This window comes from Dromiciops gliroides, chromosome 1, assembly GCF_019393635.1.
Source record: "Dromiciops gliroides isolate mDroGli1 chromosome 1, mDroGli1.pri, whole genome shotgun sequence".
Lineage (NCBI taxonomy): Eukaryota > Metazoa > Chordata > Mammalia > Microbiotheria > Microbiotheriidae > Dromiciops > Dromiciops gliroides.
Window position 1 is genome coordinate 597725015 of NC_057861.1, and position 21421 is coordinate 597746435.

The window sequence follows — 21421 nt, forward strand, 5'->3', positions numbered from 1 at the left end:
GCCTCCCCTTTCGTTATTCCCCAGGAGGCTGATGGCAGCCCGCCTCTCGTTCGGGCCAAAGGTGTGGGAAGTAACTGTCTAGTGCCGATCAGTATGCCCAGCGAAACAGAGCAATGATTTTCTAGGACTGGGAGAAAAGGGATCCTGTCCTTTTAAAGGGAGGCTCCGCCTATTCTAGAAGGGAGGAGCGGATTGGCTAGCGCCCCTCCCGGAAGTGAACCTGTTTAGCCACGTGTGCATTCAGTCCCACATGGCGGCCCGGCTACTGGGGCTGCTCCAGCTCCGCTTGGCCCGAGTGCTCTGTGGGGCGGGGCGATGGCGCGGGTACTGTGGGGGCCCTGCACCGCAGAGCTCTGCCGTGAGAGTCAGGTTCGCCCCGAGTCCCACAGGTAACTAACTGTCCATCAGCACTAGGTAGAGCCACTGGGCCGGTCTAGAGGCGGGGGTAGGGGGGGGTAGGGGGGAAGAAATAAGAAGAAATGCACAATGTACCGGGGAGGGGGCGGGACTACGGCAAGGGGAAGGGATCACCTCGGGACAGGTTTTTTTTCCTATTGCTACAGTAAACTTTTACCAAATAGCTTTTCATACTTGCAGATGAACTTGTACAGCATTAAGCTGGTGGAGGCCCCAAATCGTATCTCCTCCTTTATTTTTGGATGGGGAGTAGGTGCATAATAAGTGCTTGAGTGAACACCACATTCCCATTTGAACCTTGCAACTTCCCTGTGGGGTGGTTAACATAGTTACTGATACATCCTGTGTGAGGAGCTCAATTTTCATAAAAAGAGTTTTATTGATAATTTTTTTGGGTGTTAATCTTACTTCCCAAGTGAACCACCACCTCTTAGTAGAAACCCTGCTTGTAACAAATTAGGACAATAGAGCAAACAAATTAATGCATGGGCCATGGCTGAAAATGTATATCTCGTTCCTCACCTATGATCTACCACCTACCTCTCCGTCAATAGGTTGAAGTCATGCTCCTATGATGAGATCTTTGGAAGTCATGTTTGGTCATTGTGTTGATGAGTGTTCTGAAGTATTTTTTTTTAATCATAAAAATATTTTATTGTTTTCTAGTACACGTAGAGATAGTTTTCAACATTTGATTTCTACTTCCTAGTTTTTCTCCCTCCTGTGAAGGGTAAAACTAAATGTATGTGGTCACCTTACCTGTCCCCTGTGTGGGGAAAGCTAACTAGGACAACAGTTTAGCAGTTTAGGTATTAAACATTTATTAAAATATATCAGAGGTTAACAACAAAAGAACAAGAATAGGAAAAGCCTAACTACCTCAACCATTCCTGGTTCTGCTGCCAACCCCATGAGGTTCCAACCACCAACTCCCAAAACCAACTTACAGAAACCAACTGCCTTACACACTGCTTCAAGCTGATTGGTTGAGGGTGATGCCATGCTTACACAGCAGGGGGCCCCTGTAATATTAATAATATTCTCACACTCCCCCCTGTGCTTCATTAAGAAACAGAGTTTCCTTAAATGAAGCAATAACATTACATATGTTTATAACTAGCAATGTAAAAGGAATAAAAAAAAGAGAAAAGAAATTGAGCAGCACATTGACAAAAACTAAAAGAGGCACTCCCTTTAGTAGGTGAACGTTACAAATAGTGTATACAATGGGAAAAGGAAAACAGGAAAACATCCATTTAAGTCTTTAGAAATCTTTTCTCAGATGATTCTTGGGATGTCCCCTGGTATGGTTCTGAATTCTGACTCTGGATCCTGGGCATGGTCTCAGGGGTGGTTGTAAAAAAAATCTCTCAGGTGTTTCAGAAATGATGATCAGCTAGAAACTCTCAGCTGGAGAGTTTCCTACAAAACTGATCTTTTTTTTTGGGGGGGGGTGATGTGGTGAGGCAATTGGGGTTAAGTGACTTGCCCAGGGTCACATAGCTAGTAACTAACTGCCAAGTGTCTGAGGCCGGATTTGAATTCAGGTTCTCCTGACTCCAGGGCCAGTACTCTATCCACCGTGCCATGTAGCTGCCCCTACAAAACTGATCTTAACAAAACTTTAAATAATTTTGCCAATAACCAAATCAAACAATGAAAGTTCTCAAAAACATGACTAAGGAAATTCAGAATCTTTTAAAGATATAATAAAAACAAATATTGAATTCTTTTTTTTTAGTTAATATTACTGTAACCCCCCTGTGGAGAATACATTGAGAAAACAATTGTGATATTAATTAAGAAAAGAATTTTAAAAAAATCTTTGTTTCATTACTTTTTGCATCATCTGCCTAATTATCCTCATGCCATTATGAGAAATTAAAGAATCTAATATAACTGATAACAGATGCTAAGGCCAAATTCAACATTGTATCCGTCATGACATCTGAGATAATTATGGAGTTACCATAAAAGGACAGAGAAAGAAAAGAAATGAGTGTTATAATGGGTAAAACTAGATGTGTGTAGTTACCCTACCTGTCCCCTTGTGGGGAAAACTAACTAGGACAACAATTTAATAGTTTAGGTATTAAACATTTATTAAAATATATTAGAGGTTAACAAGGAGAGAACAAGTGTCTCTGAAAGAAAAGGGGAACCGGGTTCCTAACTACCTCAACTACTCCTGATTCAGTTGCCAACCCCATGAGGTTCCAACCACCAACTCCCCAAACCAACTGATAAAAACCAACTACCTTACACACTGCTTCAGACTGATTGGTTGAGGGTGGTCACATGCTCACACAGCAGGGGGTCTATATGGCACAGTATCATGCTCATACAGCAGGGGGCCCCTGTAATACTAATAATATTCTCACGTTCCCTTCCTTCCCCCTCCCCAAGACAGCAAACAATCAGATATATATGTATATAAAATCATATTAAACATTTCTGCATTAGTCATGCTGTGAAAGAAGAATCAGAACAAAAGGGAAAAACCTTAAAAAAGAATGTTCTGAAGTATTTCGAGTGGTTTTTGTAAGTGATGCCATTTAGATGTAACCTCAAAACTTTAGCATTATAGCCATTTTTTACATACTTTGGTATTAATTTCCCACTTATAATATTAAATCTGTGAAACTAACTTTAACATTATGTTGCCTAGGCCTTGTTTATTATGGACTCGTTTAAGGAGGTGTGTCTGTATTCTCATCAGATGAAACAGGCAGAGGGAATATGGAGCAAAATGTGCGTTTTATCTCAGAATTGCCACTTACTGTGTCCTTGAACAGTCACTAGTCACACAATGAGCATTTAAAGTCTATGCTTTGTGCCAGCCACTGAAGATATTAAAGACAAAAGACTCAGAAATAGCCTCTGCCCTGAGCAGTTTACATTCTGGACTAAGGGAGGGGGACAACGTGTACATCTATAGACATTCACAAAATAGATACAAGATAAATTTGGGGGGAGGGAGGAGCACCAGTGCTGGAGCAATCCGGAAAAGCTTCAGAGGGAACATAGCATTTGAACTGAGATTTAAAGGAAACTAGGGGTTCTAAGAAGTGGGGGTGAGAAGAGAGTGTACCACATGCACCAGCTACATACAAAAGTACGGAAACAGGAGATAGAGTCCCATGTCTGAGGAACAGTAAGAAGGCTAGTTTGGCTGGCTTCATGTCGAAGGGGAATAATGTGTAATAGGGCTGGACCGGTTGTGAAGTACTTTAAATGCCACACAGGAATTTTCATTTGATTCTAGAGGTAATAGGGACCAATTTACTGTGTTGAGTAGGGAAGTGACATGGTTAGCCTTGTGGTTTAAGAAAATTGCTTTAGTGCCTATGGAGAATGGAATGGGGTAGAGAGATGTTTGAGTCAGGGATACCAAGTAGGAGGCTGTTAAAATAACCCCCTTCAGAGGTGATGTGAGCCTGCACTAGTATGGTGGCTATATGAGTATAGAGTAGGAGACAGAAGGGAGAGATGTTATGAAAGTAGAAACCCCAATATTTAGCCAGTTACCCTCACTGGGACTCATTTTCCTCCTCACATCTATGGTCCTTTTCAGCTCTTAAATCAGTAATTCAATGAACTGAGGCCCAGGATATTTAAATAATCTGTTCAAAGCTTCCCAGTTACCTAGGCCCCAAGCCCTTTTTCCGTTGCTTCCTGGCCTACCTTCCAGCCAGGCATCTTTTGTTGCTTAGTCATTTCTGTCATGTCCAACTCTTTATTACCCCATTTGGGGTTTTCTTGGCAAAGACACTGGAGTGATTTTCTATTTCCTTCCTCAGCTCATTTTATAGATGAGGAAACTGAGGTGAACAGGGTTAAGTGACTTGTCCAGGGTCACACAGCTAGTAAGTATCTGAGGCCAAATTTGAACTCAGGAAGATGAGTCTTGACTCAGGCCAGCACTACTCCACCTAGCTGCCTTAGCCAGGCATCTATCTACGTAAGCAATTTTCTATTGGCACAAAAGTGCGCCAGGTTTAAGAGTATCAACAAGTATCCTTAATTTCATTTCCCTCTTCATTTACACAAATGATAAGTTTAGTAGCTCTATGTACATAATTTTTAATGGCTTTTTGGGGATTTTACGGGGTGTTTCCACCCACTTCTTGAAGCTTTATGGGCAAATCATGGATAGGACAGCAGTAGCTGGAATGAAGCTGATGCAGCAGATCCTATATTGTTTTCATAGAAGAGAAAATGTGGCATTATTCAGAAAATGTGCATTGATATTTTTAAGTCATCTCTAAAGACAAAGTGGAAAAATAAAATGTCGAGGGAATGAGAGCTTAGCCAGTACCTCGATCAAGAGAAATGTCATTCTGATTTATTTGCATTGGATGAAAATCTGACATTTCAAGTTTCCAGGAAGAAATGCTTGTCACCTCAGCCTTGCCAAAAGTAAGTGATTTGACACAGGTTGGCTAAATGAAACGTGTGAGGCTGCTGATAAAAGAAAGAGAATTTAAGAATTTGAGATTCCAACAAGCTGGGGACATTTTTTATTCCTAGTCAGAGAGACACCCCCCCTCCCCCCCCCCCAGTCTCTCTCTTTTCTGCTTGAAGATATAGAACTCTTTCTCCCTGCAGTCAACTGCACAGGGCTGCCTTGGCCCCTTCAGAAGGGAGCTGGTATGCTTGCCACGTATGGAGAGACTACCAAACTTAGAATTATGAAGACCTGCATTCTTACACTCCTCCTGTCACTTACTAGGTGTTTGACCCTGGGCCAGGGCTCGGGGAATCTTTCCATTTGTAGTGTTTTTGTGGTCATTGTGTATGTTGTTTCCTGGTTTGTCTTTGCCTCAGTTTCCTTGATTTTAAAATGGCGAATATAAACCTATTGTTATCACCTGTGCTCTTGCTACATGGTTGACTTGTTGGATTCTGGTCTTATGACGCATGCCAAATAATCAGCAAGCAAAATTTATTCAGTACCTAGTCCTGGCCTCAGTGTTGGGGATACAGATAAAAAGAATGAAACCATCCCTACTCTCACAGAGCTCACATTCTAATGTGGTGGTGGTGGGGAGACAATAAATATACATATAGGCGTGTGTGGAGTAGATATGAAGAGAATGAATACAGATTGTTACAAAATAGTTAAGATCGGGGTAGCTTGGAAGCGGGGGCAGTACTGGCCATTCAGGCGATCAGGAAAAAGCTTTATGTAGAACTTTAAGTTGAGCCTTTGCAGGAAGAAGGAAATGGCCCCTAAAAGGGGAGGAGGGAATGGCCAGTACAGAGAGATCCATAAAGTCAGAGCAGGGCTGATGTCTTGAGAAAATTCGGGAGGTTAAGGAGATTGGAGGTCTCTGTGAGCGGCAAGAATAGGTTTAGGAAGGATGTGGTATAGGGAGAGTTGGAATTATATCAGGTTATGATCAAATAGAAATATGTAGTATTGTTGGGAGTTTGACAGCTTGGGTCCTAGACTTAATGGGCACCTTGTATGCATTCATTGTCCTCTGAGGTTAGTTAGTAGCACCTCTATTGGATGTTCAGATTTCTACCAGTGACTTTGCTGTTAGCTTTTCAAGTCTTATTCACTTTCCTTTTCAAAAACAAACCAATCTTGTTTTTACTTGCCTTTCATCCTAGAAATAAATATAACTGGGTCGTCTTTTAAGTTTACTTCCAGGGGGCAGCTAGGTGGATACAGTGGATAAAGCACTGGCCCTGGATTCAGGAATTCAAATCCAGCCTCAGACACTTGACACTTACTAGCTATGTCACCCTGGGCAAGTCACCTCATTGCCCCACAAAAAAAAAAAAGTTGCCCTAGTTCTATGGTGTTATGATACCTCCTCCCTTTCCTTCATAGAAACCCATCTCTCATACTAGTGAATGAAAAAAGAAAATGAAGGGAAAAAAGCATTTCAGTGAATCTAACACATAAGCTAAGTCTGACCATATATACACTGTTTCACATCCATGAGCTCTCACCATGGCAAAGAAGGGAGCAGGGTACATTTTCTCTTCTTTTTGGGCCAAGCTTGATTGTTGTAATTGCACAGTGTCTAGTTAGGGCTTGGGGATCTTTCCATTTGTAGTCTTTTTGTGGTCATTGTGTGTTTTCCTGGTTCTGCTTACTCTGTATCCCTTGTGAGTCTCTCCATGTTTCTCTGTAGTCATCATATTCATCACTTTTGAGGTTGAAGTGATACTCCATTCCCTTTATCTGCCACAGTTTGCTTTGTTCTTTGACATTCTATGGGTGTCTACTTTGTGTCCAGTTATTTGCTACTACCAAAAAAAAAAAGTGCTGCTGTAAGTATTTTGGTGTGTGAGGGGTTTTTCCGTCTTTGACCTCTGGCATATATGCCTAGGAGCATGTTTAAACAATTTAGTCATTGGCTTTCTTTTAACTAGGCTTCATGCATTTGGGAGGCCTACGCACTGCCTTGTACAACTATATCTTTGCCAAGAAGTACAACGGGAGTTTCATCTTAAGGTTGGAAGACACAGATCAAACCCGTCTGGTGCCCGGGGCTGCAGAGAACATTGAGGACATGTTGGAGTGGGCAGGTATGCCCCCAGGGTAATGGGGCCAACTTCCTCCAGGGCCCAGTAAGAAAAGTTTTCTTTTTCAGGGAAGAACGTGGTAACTAGCTATGAAGCAGGCTTCCATCCAGACCATTTGGAGAAGTAAAAAGCACCACAGGAGGTCTTCCTGAGAGCGATAATTTAAAGAAAAATAACTTAATAACTACTGTGAGGAAGGAGTGAGGAGGATGCTAGATGTGTTGGTGTCCTCGGTAAGGTCCTCAGGTTAGCAGATAGCTCTCTGTAGAAGGGGAATGAAAGAAAGGTTTGGCTGAACAGTTTCCCAAGTATTCAACCCTGGAGAGGCCTCAGACTGTGCCATTCACTGAGGTCTAGAGAGGCTTCCAAAGCTATTCCTTTCTTCTCCCAGGTATTCTGCTGATGAGGAAAGGGAGGGATGGAGATTGAACAGGGAAGGGAAGGACCTTTTGGAAGAGCTGTCCCAGTGGATTGACTCCGATGCTCTTGGCTTTGGGAAATGCCTTTGATTTCTGGTCATGGAAGTGACAGGATTATAATAGGGAGGCAGCAGGAAGATGGCAGTGGGTAAAACAGAATAGAGTTGGCCATTTGTCAATTTCCATTTCATTCACTACTCATTTGGGACCCTGTGTGTTCTGCCTTTTATTTTATTTTCAGGCGTGTCCTATCTCTTAACGACACGATCAGCCCTGTGAAGGCATGGGAGTTTTCTTATATTTCTTTTTATTCCCAGTATCCTACCAGTATTGGGGAGTGTTTGTTGATGTGAATTTGTTCTCTGGGACCAAAGTGAGGCAGGCTGTGGTTGGGGGGGGGGGGGGCGGGGCGTTGTTTTGCCTCTGATTTCCCCAGTAGGCTTTCTCTCCCAGCCCTTTGGGTGGCTTCCTGAGGGGCCAGGCCTTTCCAGGCTAGTGTTAACTTCGTTTTCCCTGTGCTCCAGGCATTCCCCCTGATGAGAGCCCGCGTCGTGGAGGCCCTGCCGGGCCCTACCAGCAATCTCAGCGCCTTGAGCTATATGCCCAAGCCACTGAGGCCCTGTTGCAAACCGGAGCTGCTTACTATTGCTTCTGTACCCCCCACCGTCTGGAGCTGCTGAAAAAAGAGGCCCTAAGGAACCATCAGACACCCCGGTACAACATGTGTCCTTGAGAGATGACCCCAGAAGTCTCTGACACTTTGTCATTTGGCTCTCATAGTGTGAGGTTTTTCATTGCTACGTTTGTTTTTTAAATAGATTTTTATTAGATTGATATCTTTTGTTTTTACATCACCCTCTCCATTTTCTCCTTTCCCATATTGCTTATAACAAAGATTTTTTTTTAAAGAAGGAAAAAATGAGCAAAACAAATCAATACATCAAAAGAAAAAAAACCTGATGGTACATACCTGTGTAAACCCACCTTTACAAAGGAGGGGAGGCAGTGACAGGATGTCTTTCCATCTCTCCTCTTGGGGCCAAGCATGTTCTTTCTAATTTTGCAATGTTCTGTTTTGATTGTTTTCTGGTTCTTTCCATTTCTGTGATCATAGTTGTCATGTATTATGTTTCCAGATCCCAGTTCTATACATTATCTTTTTCTTTTCTTTGAAAAAATTATCATTATTATACTTTAATTTAATTTAATTTAGTTGTTTCTTAAGGATATATAACTTCAGAATTGCACAAAACTCCTTCCCAGTCATTCAAAACCAAGAAGCCATTGTATAATGACTGTGCTCTATAATCTGCTAAGTTTTAGCAACATTTTTTCAGGTTACATTCACTTGACTCTGTAATGAGTCCTTGAGGATTTATAGAACATTTGCCAAACTAGGAGAAAGCCTAATACTCTTGGTGATATTTTATTTTATTTTCCAATTACATGTAAAGATTGTTTTCAACATTCATTTTTGTAAGATTTTGAGTTCCATATTTTTCTCTCTCTTTCCCTTCTGTTCTCCCTCCCTAAGACAGCAAGCAATCAGATATAGGTGTTATACATACGCTCACAAAATCATATTATACATATTTATGTATTAGTCATCTTATAAAAGGAGAATCAGAACAAAAGGGAAAAAAACCACAAAGAAAAAAATAACAAATAAAGTGAAAATAGTACACTTTGGTCTGCATTCAGACTCTGTAGTTCTTTTTCTGCATGTGGAGAGCATTTTCCATCATATGTCTTTTGGAATTGCCTTGGATCTCTCTACAGTTTTTATGATGTATAGCCTAGCCTAGTCTAACTGATGTTGATCAGTTCAAGCTCAGTTAGGGTGTCCTGGGCTTGGGGTTTCTGGACTGAGAATATTTTCTGTGAAATTTCAATAGGTATGATAATCGGTGCCGGCTTTTGAGTCCCGAGCATGTGGCCAGGAAATTGGCGGAGGGTGCCAAACCAACTGTCCGCCTCCGTCTGGAGGAGGGAGCTGAGACTTTCCATGACCTGGTACACGGCTGGAACCGACATGAAGTGGCCAGTGTTGAGGGTGACCCTGTGATCCTGAAGAGTGACGGCTTCCCCACCTATCACCTGGCCTGTGTGGTAGATGACCATCATATGGGCATCAGCCATGTTCTTCGAGGCACTGAGTGGCTCGTTTCTACTGCCAAACATCTCCTTTTATACAGGGCCCTGGGTTGGGAGCCACCCCACTTTGCCCATTTGCCTCTGCTTCTTAATAAGGATGGCAGCAAGTTGTCCAAGAGGCAAGGGGACATCTTTCTGGAACACTTTGCTTCGGCTGGCTTTCTCCCAGAGGCTTTGTTAGACATCATCACCAATTATGGCTCAGGGTTTGCAGGTACTGTGGTGATGGGAGACAGGGGAGGCAGGACCTTTCTAAGAGTCTGAGAGGCCCTTGGCACTGCTCTGCAAGGAGCCCTTAATTACTAACAGCCTGGCCTGAATCCTTGGCTTGGGGCTGTGAATGGGAACCAATAGGAAAAGTTGGATGAATCTCAGCCTGCTCTGTCTTGGTAATCAGTCTACAATTTAGGAGGGGGAAAGGAGCCTGAGTCCCCAGGAGGAGTGTGCAACCCTGACAGGCCTGATTGATTTGCAGGGAACCAGATGGGAAGGACTCTGCCAGAATTGATAGAACAGTTCGACCTAACTGGGGTCAGCACGCATTCAGCCCTGCTGGATCTGGAGAAACTTCCTGAATTCAACAGGTGGGTGGATTAGATCTGTTTTGGGGTCCCCATATAGGAGGATGGCTCTTCCTCAAAGAAGAGCTCCTCTTCCCTAGTTCAGAATGTTATTCCAGTTGCTAACTGGCTTTGTGTTTGAGCCAGACCTCGGGATGACGAGATTTATTTATTTTTAAAATTTAAATATATTTGCAACTAACAAGCATTTATTTTCTCTCCTTCCCCCTTATCCCATTGGGTGGGGGAGAACCCTTATAACAAATCTGTGTAGTCAAGCAAAATACATTCCTGCATTGCTTACATTGAAAAAATATCTCTCATTTGATCAGATTTACTTAAGGACCCAAGAATCTCTCTTGTTGTTGTTGTTGTTGTTGTTGTTGTTGTTGTGTTTTTTCCCCCAGCTAGTTCATGAACACCATAATTTACCTATTTTGAATTTTGCTTATTAAATCTCTCAAATGGTATCTTTCAACTAAAGACTTCTGGGTGCAAGCACAATATAGATATTTATTAAATTATTTAGATGAAATAGCAATAACAGTAAAAGTGTCAGCAGGATGCTATGTATTCTTTATTGTATGATGTTTAGAACAGGCCACTTTCAGAAGACCAGTAGCCCCTGAGTATTAAGAAGTGGTACTCTAGGGACAGCTAGGTGGTGCAGTGGATAGAGCACTGGCCCTGGAGTCAGGAGGACCTGAGTTCAAATCCGGCCTCAGACACTTAACACACACTTACTAGCTATGTGACCCTGGGCAAGTCACTTAAACCCAATTGCCTCATTTTAAAAAAAAAAGAAGTGGTACTCTGGGCTTGCCTTCTCTTCCTGGGTCTTTCTTGCCTTTCTTGTTATTGTTGCCAAATCACAAGAAGGATGGGTCTAGTCTAGCCAAAGTACTAGCGAAAGCTGATTCTGGGAGGGGGTAGGAATAGTTCTGGGGAGGAAATGAGGATGATATTTGACAAAGCAATTATAGACTTGCTATTGACACTCAAGGCTCCTAGCTCCCAGTTGCACATTTTGATGTTGCTTATTCATAAAGGGGCCTCTCAACCTGATTTCCAGGACATTTTTGTCATCTTGAGTCACGAAAATCCTTGTTCTCAACCATGCCCTTGTAGTAGCCAGGGCCTGTGATTCACCCTGTCCTAGGAGACAAAAAACCAGCAACCCTAAATTCTACTTATACTTACTTGAAAATGTCACTTGGGGTCGGCCGGGTGGCGCAGTGGATAAAGCACCGGCCCTGGATTCAGGAGTACCTGAGTTGAAATCCAGCTTCAGACACTTGACACTTACTAGCTGTGTGACCCTGGGCAAGTCACTTAACCCCCATTGCCCCGCAAAAAAAAAAAAATTTTTTTTAAATGTCACTTTATTGTATGGTCCTTATTTTTCCATCTGTAAAAAGAAAAGAAAGTCCTTTCTCCTTCTTTGGACAGAGAGGGATAATTCAGTACCCCAGACTAAATTTTTTTTTTTTAACATTCTTTAGTCTTTTCAACTCCCACTGTGGGAGCTGGTAGGCTTCTTCTCTTCCCACCATCTTGTCTCCCCTCCCATCTCACTACCTTCAGATTCCCTTTCTCTTGCTGGAGCAGATCCGTAACTTCAACTCTCCTGCAGGCTGCACTTGATTCGATTGTTGGATGACAAGGCTCGGAGGTTCCAGCTTGTGAAGAAGCTTCGGGCCATGGTGGAAGAAGTGCATGGAAAGCAGCTGGAGGACAGGGATGTCCTCAATGAGGACTACATCGAGAGGATCCTTTTGCTGGGACAGGTATGTTACAGGTGTGCATTTGTAGGGACCTGGGTAAGATAGGGTGTCACCAGGGATCATATAGTCCTTTCCCATCCTCTTCATTGTGCCCCAAGGCTATACAAAGAAGCCCAAGGCCATTCCCCTCCCTGCCCACCCTGCCCATATTTCCTTGGAGAACCTTTCCTGAGGTTTCTCTCTGACAGCTCTATAATTGTCTCTCTTCAATCCCTTTCTTTTTCATAAATTTATTTGTTTGTTTGTTTGGTGGGGCAGTGAGGGTTAAGTGACTTGCCCAGGGTCACACAGCTAGTAAGTGTCAAGTGTCTAAGGCTGGATTTGAACTCAGGTCCTCCTGAATCGGGCTGGTGCTTTATCCACTGCACCACCTAGCTTCCCCCTTTTAAATTTTCATATATTTATTTATTTGTTCAATCCCTTTCTTAATAGGGCCGCATCAGTCGTTTGCAGGACTTGGTCTCACCAGCATATTCCTACCTGTGGACTCGCCCTGCTGTGGCCCGAGCACACCTGCAGACCATCTCAGGAGAAGTGGATGTGATTGCTAAGCTGGTCCTGGGGTGAGTTCCCACCTTAGCCTCCAGGCACTCATTCTTTATCCCTAGTTTTGGGACAGGAGCATCCATCAGCACAGGGGCAGATGGCGAAGCTATGAGGTTAACAAAGTGGCTTTATTTGTCCTTAGGGGCCATGGGCACAGGCCATGCTCAACTTATCCAGAATACCTCCGAACATCCTGAGACACATGGCAAGTAGAATGATTCTTGTGGCCCAGTTCGAGGCATTAGAGTTCAATGTTAGTGGCTTGTTCAAGGTTGGAGGTTGCTGAAAGGGGTAGTTCCTAGAGATCAGGCCCCCTGACTCCGAAACCAGTGCTGGTCACTGACCTCTATAATGTGGTTGTATTTCAGAGGCTTTCTGTGACTTCTACTCAGACCCAACATAGTGAACACACAAATGTCCAAAACCAAGAAGTTCCCTAAAAGTTCCTTCTGTCTGCATTCTATTTTCCAGCCTAATCTAGCATGTCCAAGACTTGGTTCAGGTGTCTTCTAGAGAAGTGGCAAGACAATTTCATTTTTGTCTTTGGACAGAGAGAGAGAAAAGGTGAGGAGAGGAGAGAAGGAGAGGAGATAAAGAAAAGAGAAGGGGGGAGGAGAGAGAGCACAAGCCCATGGGAAAAGTTGCTTAATTAATACTTCTTGAATTAAATTGAATTAAAACCCTAGGGAGAATCATTTGAGGTAGCTGACTCATAAAATCCAAGATTAATTTTAGAGGTAGAAGGAATGTTAGCAGTCACCCTATCTGCCCCCTCATTCTATACATCAGAAAACTGAAGTGATTTGCCTGTGGTTATCCAGCCAGTTAGTAGCCGAGTGGGAATTGGGGTTAGGCCTCTTGATTTGTAGTCAGGTGATCAAGTCAGGTCAACAAGCTTTTTTTTTTTTCTCCTTTTTTGGGCAGGGCAATGAGGGTTAAGTGACTTGCCCAGGGTCACATAGCTTGTAAGTGTCAAGTGTCTGAGGCCAAATTTGAACTTGGGTCCTCCTGAATCCAGGGCTGGTGTTTTATCCACTGCGCCACCTAGCTGCCCAACAAGCATTTCTTAAGTACCTACTCTGCTCCAGGAACTGTGCTAAGCACTAGGCAGAAGAAGAATTCAATATGCAAACCACTAAGTGGAACCAAGAGGTATATACATGATAAATTGGAGGTCGTCTCAGAAGGAAGGCACTAGCATTAAGGGGACTGGAAAAAGGCTTCTTGGAGAAAGTAGGATTTTAATTGAGACTTGAAGGGATCTAGGAGGCAAGGGTGATATGGGGCAGCCAGTGAAAAATGCATTGATTCAGCAGATGGAATGTTTTGTTCAAGGAACAGCAAGGAGGCCAGTGTCCCAGGATCATAGAGTGCATCCAGGAGAATTGAGTGCAAAAAGATGGGAGGGCACAGGATGTAAAGATTTTAAAAGCCAAAGAGGATTTCCTGTTTGAATCTGGAGGTAATAGCAAGTCTCAGAAGTTTAGCGAATAGGGTAATGACATGGCTATAGCCGTGCTTCAGGAAGATCCATTTGATAGCTGAGTGCCTATGGACTGGAGAGAAAGGCAGCAGGCCAAGCAGAAAGCTATTGTAATTGTTGAGGAAGGAGAGGATGAGGCCCTGCACCAAGGCTGTGGCAGTGTTCAGAAGGGGGCAGAGCTGAGAAGTGGCAACTGATTGGGTATGAGAGGTGAGAGAGAGTGAGGAGTCAAGGATGACCCCTAGGGTGTGAGCCAGGCTAGCTGGGAGGGCGCAGGTACTTTCAACAGTAATAAGGAGTTTATAAAAAGAGAGGAGGAGTTTGGGAGGAAAGATGAGTTCAGTTTTTGGCTTTTTTTGAATAAACATTTTTATTTCTTTTTGAGTTTCAAATTTTCTTTCTCCTTCCTTCCCTCCCCTCCTCCCTCCCTGCAGTGGTAAGCAGTCTGAAAGGTTATACATGTGCAATTATGTAAAACATTACCTCATTAGTCATTTCATATAGGAAGACTGAGTCAAATTTATAAAAATACAAGTCATTCCCCAATTGATAAATGGTCAAAAGGTATGAACAGGCAGTTTTCAGACAAAGAAATTAAAGCTATCTATAGTCATATGAAAAAATGTATAGTCAAATGAAAAAATGCTCTAAATCACTATTGTTCAGAGAGAAATGCAAATTAAAACAACTCTGAGGTACCACCCCACACCTATCAGAGTGGCTAATATGACAAAAAAGGAAAATGTTGGAGGGGATGTGGGAAAGCTGGGATGCTAATCCACTGTTGGTGGAGTTGTGAAAAGATCCAACCATTCTGGAGATCATTTTGGAACTATGCCCCAAGGACTATAAAACTGTGCATACTCTTTGATCCAGCAATACCACTGCTAGGTTTACATCCCAAACAAGAGAAAAAGAACTATTTGTACAAAAATATTTCTAGCAGCTCTTTTTGTGAGTTGGAAATCAAAGGAATGCCCATCAATTGGGGAATGGCTAAACAAGCTGTGGTATATGATGGTAATGGAATATTATTGTGCTATAAAAAGTGATACGCAGGATGATTTCAGAAAGGCCTGGGAAGACCAGTATGAACTGATGTATAGTTAAGTGAGCAGAACCAAGAGAACATTGAGCACAGATACAGCAATTTTGTTTGATGAAGAACTGTGAATGACTTAACTATTCTCAGCAATACAGTGATCCAATTTAATCCCAAAGGATTAATGATGAATCATACTATCCGCCTCCAGAGAAAGAACTGATACTGATCGAACACAGTCTGAAGCATACTACTTTTCAATTTCTTCCACTTTTTTCATTCGAGTCTTCTTATTTATTATTTTTTAATAATAAACATTTTTTAAAAAGTTTTGAGTAGGGGCAGCTAGGTGGCGCATTGGATAGAGCACCGGCCCTGGAGTCAGGAGTACCTGAGTTCAAATCCGGCCTCAGACACTTTACACACTTACTAGCTGTGACCCTGGGCAAGTCACTTAACCCCAATTGCCTCACTAAAAAAAAAAAAAAAAAATTTAATTTGGGGCAGCTAGATGGCGCAGTGGATAGAGCACCGGCCCTGGAGTCAGGAGGACCTGAGTTCAAATCCGGCCTCAGACACTTAACACTTACTAGCTGTGTGACCCTGGGCAAGTCGCTTAACCCCAATTGCCTCACTAAAAAAAAAAAAAAAAAAGTTTTGAGTAGGGGCAGCTAGGTGGCGCAGTGGATAAAGCACCGGCCCTGGATTCAGGAGTTCCTGAGTTCAAATCCGGCCTCAGACACTTGACACTTACTAGCTGTGTGACCCTGGGCAAGTCACTTAACCCCATTGCCCCGTTTAAAAAAAAAAAAGTTTTGAGGAGCAGCTAGGTGGCGCAGAGGAAGTTATAGAGAGGCAGCTAGATGGTGCAGTGGATAAAGCACTGGCCCTAGATTTGGGAGGATTTTACCTCAGACACTTGACACTTACTAGCTGTGTGACCCTAGGCAAGTCACTTAACCCCAATTGCCTCACACACACACACACAAAAAAGTTTTGAGTTCCCAATTCTATCCCTCCCTCCCTCTCTACCACCTCCCTGAGGCAGTAAACAATCAGGTATAGGTTGTACATGTGCAGCTATATAAAACATTACCTCATTAGTCATTTTGCATAAGAAAACTCAAATAAGAGGGAAAAGAAGGAAAGTAATGAACTGAAAAATAGCATGCTTCAGTCTGTGTTCAATCAATATCAGTTCTTTCTCTGAAGGTGGGTAGTATGCTTCATCATTAGTCCTTTGGGATTGTCTTAGATCATTGTATTGCTGAGAATAATTAATTCGTTTACAGTTCTTCATCAAACAATATTCCTGTTATTGTGTACAATAATTCTTTAGGTTCTGTTCACTTTGCTATACATTAGTTCTTTCTAAGCCTTTCTGAAATCATCCAGCTTGTCATTTCTTATAGCACAATAATATTCCATCACCATCATATACCACAGCTTGTTTAGCCATTCTCCAATTGATGGGACATCTTTTTGATGTCCAATTCTTAGCCACCACAAAAAGAACTGCTATAAATATTTTTGTACAAATAGGTCTTTATCTCTTTTTTTGGATGTCTTTGGGATTTAAACCTAGCAGTGGTATTGCTTGAACAGTTTTATAGCCCTTTGGACATAGTTTCAAATGGCTCTCCAGAATGGTTGGATCTTTTCACAACTCCACCAATAGTAGATTAGCATCCCAGTTTTCCTACATCCTTTCCAAAATCCAACATTTTCTTTCTTTGTCATATTAACCACTCTGATAGGTGTGGTGTGGTACTTCAGAGTGGTTTTAATTTGTGGTTGTCTGATCAGTAGTGATTTAGAGCATTTTTTCATTTTGACTATAGATAGCTTTGATTTCTTTGTCTGAAAACTGCTTGTTCGTATCCCTTGACAATTTATCAATTGGGGAATGACTCGCATTTTTATAAATTGACTCATTTCTCTATATATTTGAGAAATGAAACCGTTATCCAAGATACTTGTTGCAAAAATTCTTTCCTAGTTTTCTGCTTTTCTTATAATTTAAATTGCATTGGTTTTGTTTGATGAGTTCAATTTTGAAGATGTTGGTTTAAGATATCTATGGGACAGGGGCAGCTAGGTGGCGCAGTGGATAGAGCACTGGCCCTGGAGTCAGGAGGGCCTGAGTTCAAATCTGGCCTCAGACACTTGACACTTACTAGCTGTGTGACCCTGGGCAAGTCACTTAACCCCAATTGCCTCACACGCACAAAAAAAAGATATCTATGGGACATCCAGTTTAAGTTGACCAGTAGGTAGTTGGAGATGTGAGACTTAGAAATAAAGAGAGAAGTTAGAGCTGGATAAGTAGATCTTAGAATTGTCAGTAAGATCTCTGAGCAAAATGGTATAGAGGAAAAAGAGAAGAGGACTCAGGACAGAGGCTCAGGGGACACTCATGGTTAGTGGTTGTGATTTGGATGAAGGTTCAACAGTGGAGATCAAGAAGGAGCCAGAAAGATAGGAAGAGAACCAGGAGAGAGTGAAAACCTAAAGAGGAGAACATATATGAAGGAGAAGAGAGTGATAGAAAAGGATGAGGATTAAGAAAAGGCCATTAGATTAGGCAATCAAGATCACAGATAACTCTGGAGAGATCAGTTTCAGTTGAATCATGAGCTTGGGAGCCAGATTACAGAGAGTTATGAAGAGTGTGAGAGGAAAGGAAGTGAAGGCGTTGACTGTTGATGAACTTCTCAAGTTGTTTAGCCACGAAAAGGAGGGTTGGGGGGTGGGTGTTTATGAGAAGATAGTTATTATCCTATGATGTGCCTCAGAGGAGACCTTGTGATGAGTAACCTCTGCGGTCTTTGCTGACTTTTGGTTAATTTCTGCTTCAAGTAATTCACCAGTAGCCTTAAACCTTCTGTCATCTAATTGATTTACTACTCTACCCTGAAGTCCTTACAATTTTCTGATGTCCTGGTGGTGTCCCTTTTTATTTCCACTTGCCTGTATAGAAATGGATTCTTTTTCTTCTCTTTGGTCACCCTGTTCTCTACCTTTGGAAGATGGTAATCATTTACAGAAGATTGTCTTTTCCTGGGTTCTTCTTCTAGAAACTTTTTCATACTTGACCAGATTGGGTTATGTCATAGTAGGTTTACTCTCAAAGTTGTTCTGTAGTTTGACAGTTACCATACTTTGCACTATTGCTGAGTGAGAGCCTTCTGGGAAATTCCCTTCAACTCTGCATTCTTTCCCTTGGGCCTCTCTTTGAAGAGAATCCCTCAGAAGTCTGTGGGAGATCTAATGAATCAGTTTGGCTTCTTCTAGGTTGTTGGAAACACCTGGCTTATCTCTCACTCAGGAGGTGCTGAATGGAGAGCTGAAAAGACTATCAGAGAAGACAGAAGGTGTCGAGTATGTCAAAATGATGAAGCTGCTCCGCATGGCACTCAGTGGGCAGCAGGTCAGCTTGGCTCAGCTTCTCCTCAGAATCCTTCCCCTGGGCTCCCCATACCTTGTCCTGAGACACCACAGAGTGGTCCTTTCTAAATGGGAAGGCAGGTGGGAAGATGCCTCTTGAACATTTAGGGATCTGATCCCAGGATTTCTCCTTCTTTTTAGCGAGGCCCAACTGTTGCAGAGATGATGGTGACCTTGGGACCAAAGGAAGTTCGGGAACGGATGCAAAGGGTGCTCTTAAGCTAGGGAGAAGATTCTCAGGATGGATGGACAGGGACATATGGTGATGCACTTTCCTGGAAACTGCTACTGGGACATCAGGGCTGAAACCAGTGTTCAACAGGAAGTGTGTGGTGTTAATGTGAGAACTACATTTCTGATTGTCCATGGGTGAGCATGAGTGACACACAGTATGTCTTGATGGTTTCCTGATGGCTCCCTCCCCCAGACTTATCACTGTGACCTGGTTTAGGGCTAGGAAGAGCCCACCCTACCATCTCATTCCTTTCTATTTCCTTGTGTACCATGTGATGTACCAGGGGATTGGGATTGGTTCTTGTTTCCTGGAATCTGGTTCCCATCTGAACATCTGGCACTGCCATAGACCTGTAGGCTCACAAACAGGACTCAAGATTTCATTGTTTGAGCTTCGTTACTCTCTGGCCTTGTGGCTCTGCACTGAGCCCTAGTTTGGATTTTGAACAATAAAGAATGAATAATTCTAGGAAGTCCCAAGAATGAGTAAAGTCACCTAGGCTTAACTAGGTGGGATTTTGAAGGATTTCCCACCAGTAGGGTAGGCAAGACTGAAGGGACTCTGAGGTCTGTTAGGACAGTGTTTCCTGCTTTATTGCCTGAGCACTCTGTGAGTCCAGCATCAGGGAGTATTTTCCAGATAGAGATGGAAGGCTTTTCAGATCCTTAGAGTAGAATTAATCCTCCTGAAGTCCTTTATGTAACCAAAGACCAACCTTATCATTTACCTGTAATTGCTGTCTTCTAATTGGAAAAAAAAATGGGGGGAGAGATAATAGGGAGGTTAAAAAGTTTATCATTGTTTTCAATACCTTTTGTTTTCACTTCACACTTGTTTCAGAATATATCTCCTCCACCCCTTACTCTTACCCTGTAAACCATCTCTTGGAACAAGATTTTTTTTTTTAAAGAAGAAAAAAGCAGTTCGATAAAACTGACCCTGTCTGACAGTATATGTAATATTTTACATCTATAGTCCTGCTTCCTCACTCTGGAGAGAAAAGGAAGTATATTTTCTCAGCTCTTCCAGACCAAGCTTGGTTGTTATAACTATGCAATGTTAGGAAAGAGATTTTTTTATACTCTGTTCCTCCATCATAATTAACAATAAAAACCCTTGCAAAGTCCCAGAAGGGCTGTATGCTTACTTCAGAGACAGGGGAGCTAGGGAAAAACTGGGCCTACCTTCAGTGTCACAGTGGGCCAGGAAGTTGCATATCAGAAGAAATAGGTACCATGTGTCATTGGAGAGGCAGAGCAGGGAAGCCAATTCATGGGACCAGTAGAAGAAAAGAAAGGGTGATTTAGGACTGAGATATATCCCTGAGGCACAGTACCAAGAGGAGGTCCCATACACTGAGCATCCTGTGCCTCACAGTCTTCCATCTTCCCCCTCCACTGGCTTTCCTATTCCTTAGCCTAGAGTAAGAATTCTTAATTTGGAGTCTATGAACCCCCCCCCCCCCAGGGCATTGAGGGTTAAGTGACTTGCCCAGGGTCATACAGCTAGTAAGTGTCAAATGTCTGAGGCCAGATTTGAACTCAGGTCCTCCTGCATCCAGGGCCGGTGCTTTATCCACTGCACCATCTAGCTGCCTCTGAACTTGTTTTTTAAAAAAACATTTTGATTATGCCCAAAGGGCGATAAAGCTGTGCATACCCTTTAACCCAGCAATACCACTTTTGGGTCTTTTGCCCAAAGAAATCATGGAAAGGGGAAAGGGACCCACATGTACAAAAATATTTATAGCTGCTCTTTACGTGGTGGCAAGGAATTGGAAGTTGAGGGGGTGCCCATCAATTGGGGAATGGCTGGACAAGTTGTGGTATATGAATACAGTGGAATACTATTGTGCTGTAAGAAATGATGAGCAGGAGGAGTTCAGAGAAACCTGGAGGGTCTTGTGTGGGCTGATGATGAGTGAGATGAGCAGAACCAGAAGAACATTGTACACAGTATCATCAACATTGAGTGTTGATCTACTGTGATGGACTATATTCTTCTCACCAATGCAATGGCGAGTTCCAGGGAACTCGTGATGGAAGAGGATCTCCAAATTCAAGAAAAAAAAAAGAACTGCAGAGTATAGATGCTGAATGAACCATACCATTTCTTTTGTTTTTGATGCTGTTGTTTTTTTTCTATTTTGAGGTTTTTCATCATTGCTCTGATTTTCTTCTCTTATAACATGACTAATGAAGAAATAGGATTAATGTTATTATGTGTATATGTATATATATATATATATATATATATATATATATATATATATATATAAAACCTATATCAGATTACTTGCTGTCTAGGGGAGGGAGGGGAGGGAGGGGAGGGAGGGAGAAAAATCTGAAATTGTAAAGCTTGTATAAACAAAAGTTGAGAACTATCTTAACATGTAACAGGAAAAAAATAAAATACTTAATTAAAAAAAAATTTTGATAACTGTACTTCAGTATACTTGGTTTCCCTTGTAATCATTTATATTTTATTTTAGGAATTTAATCACAAGAGTTTGTAGACTTTAGCACACTCAAATGATAAAAAGCATTAAGAACCCCTGTCCTTTAACCCTACCCATCTTACCATTGCTCCTGACCACTCTGCGACCTTCAGGAGCCGTTGCCCCAGTTCATGGAAACCAGCATCTATGGTTTAGATGTAGTGGAGTGCCCATTTCCAATTCCAAAGCTTGTCCCATCCACAGTTCTGCTTCTTACTGGGGGGTACCAAGGCACGTCTCTCACAGGAGGGAATGATTGGCCGCCATGATGCCAACCTCAAAAGCCCCAAAGCC

The 21421-nt window shown here is 42.4% G+C and overlaps 1 protein-coding gene across 1 annotated transcript; it reads left to right on the top strand.

Annotated features, from left to right (window-relative positions):
- Window positions 1-31: 31 nt before the first annotated feature.
- EARS2 (glutamyl-tRNA synthetase 2, mitochondrial) lies at window positions 32-20195 on the top strand. Its single transcript, XM_043979028.1, is given in 9 exon segments — window positions 32-389; window positions 6808-6963; window positions 7904-8093; window positions 9275-9747; window positions 10009-10117; window positions 11727-11880; window positions 12310-12440; window positions 18243-18378; window positions 18537-20195. Coding segments are annotated over 9 exon segments (1791 nt in total). The 3' UTR covers window positions 18621-20195.
- Window positions 20196-21421: the final 1226 nt, after the last annotated feature.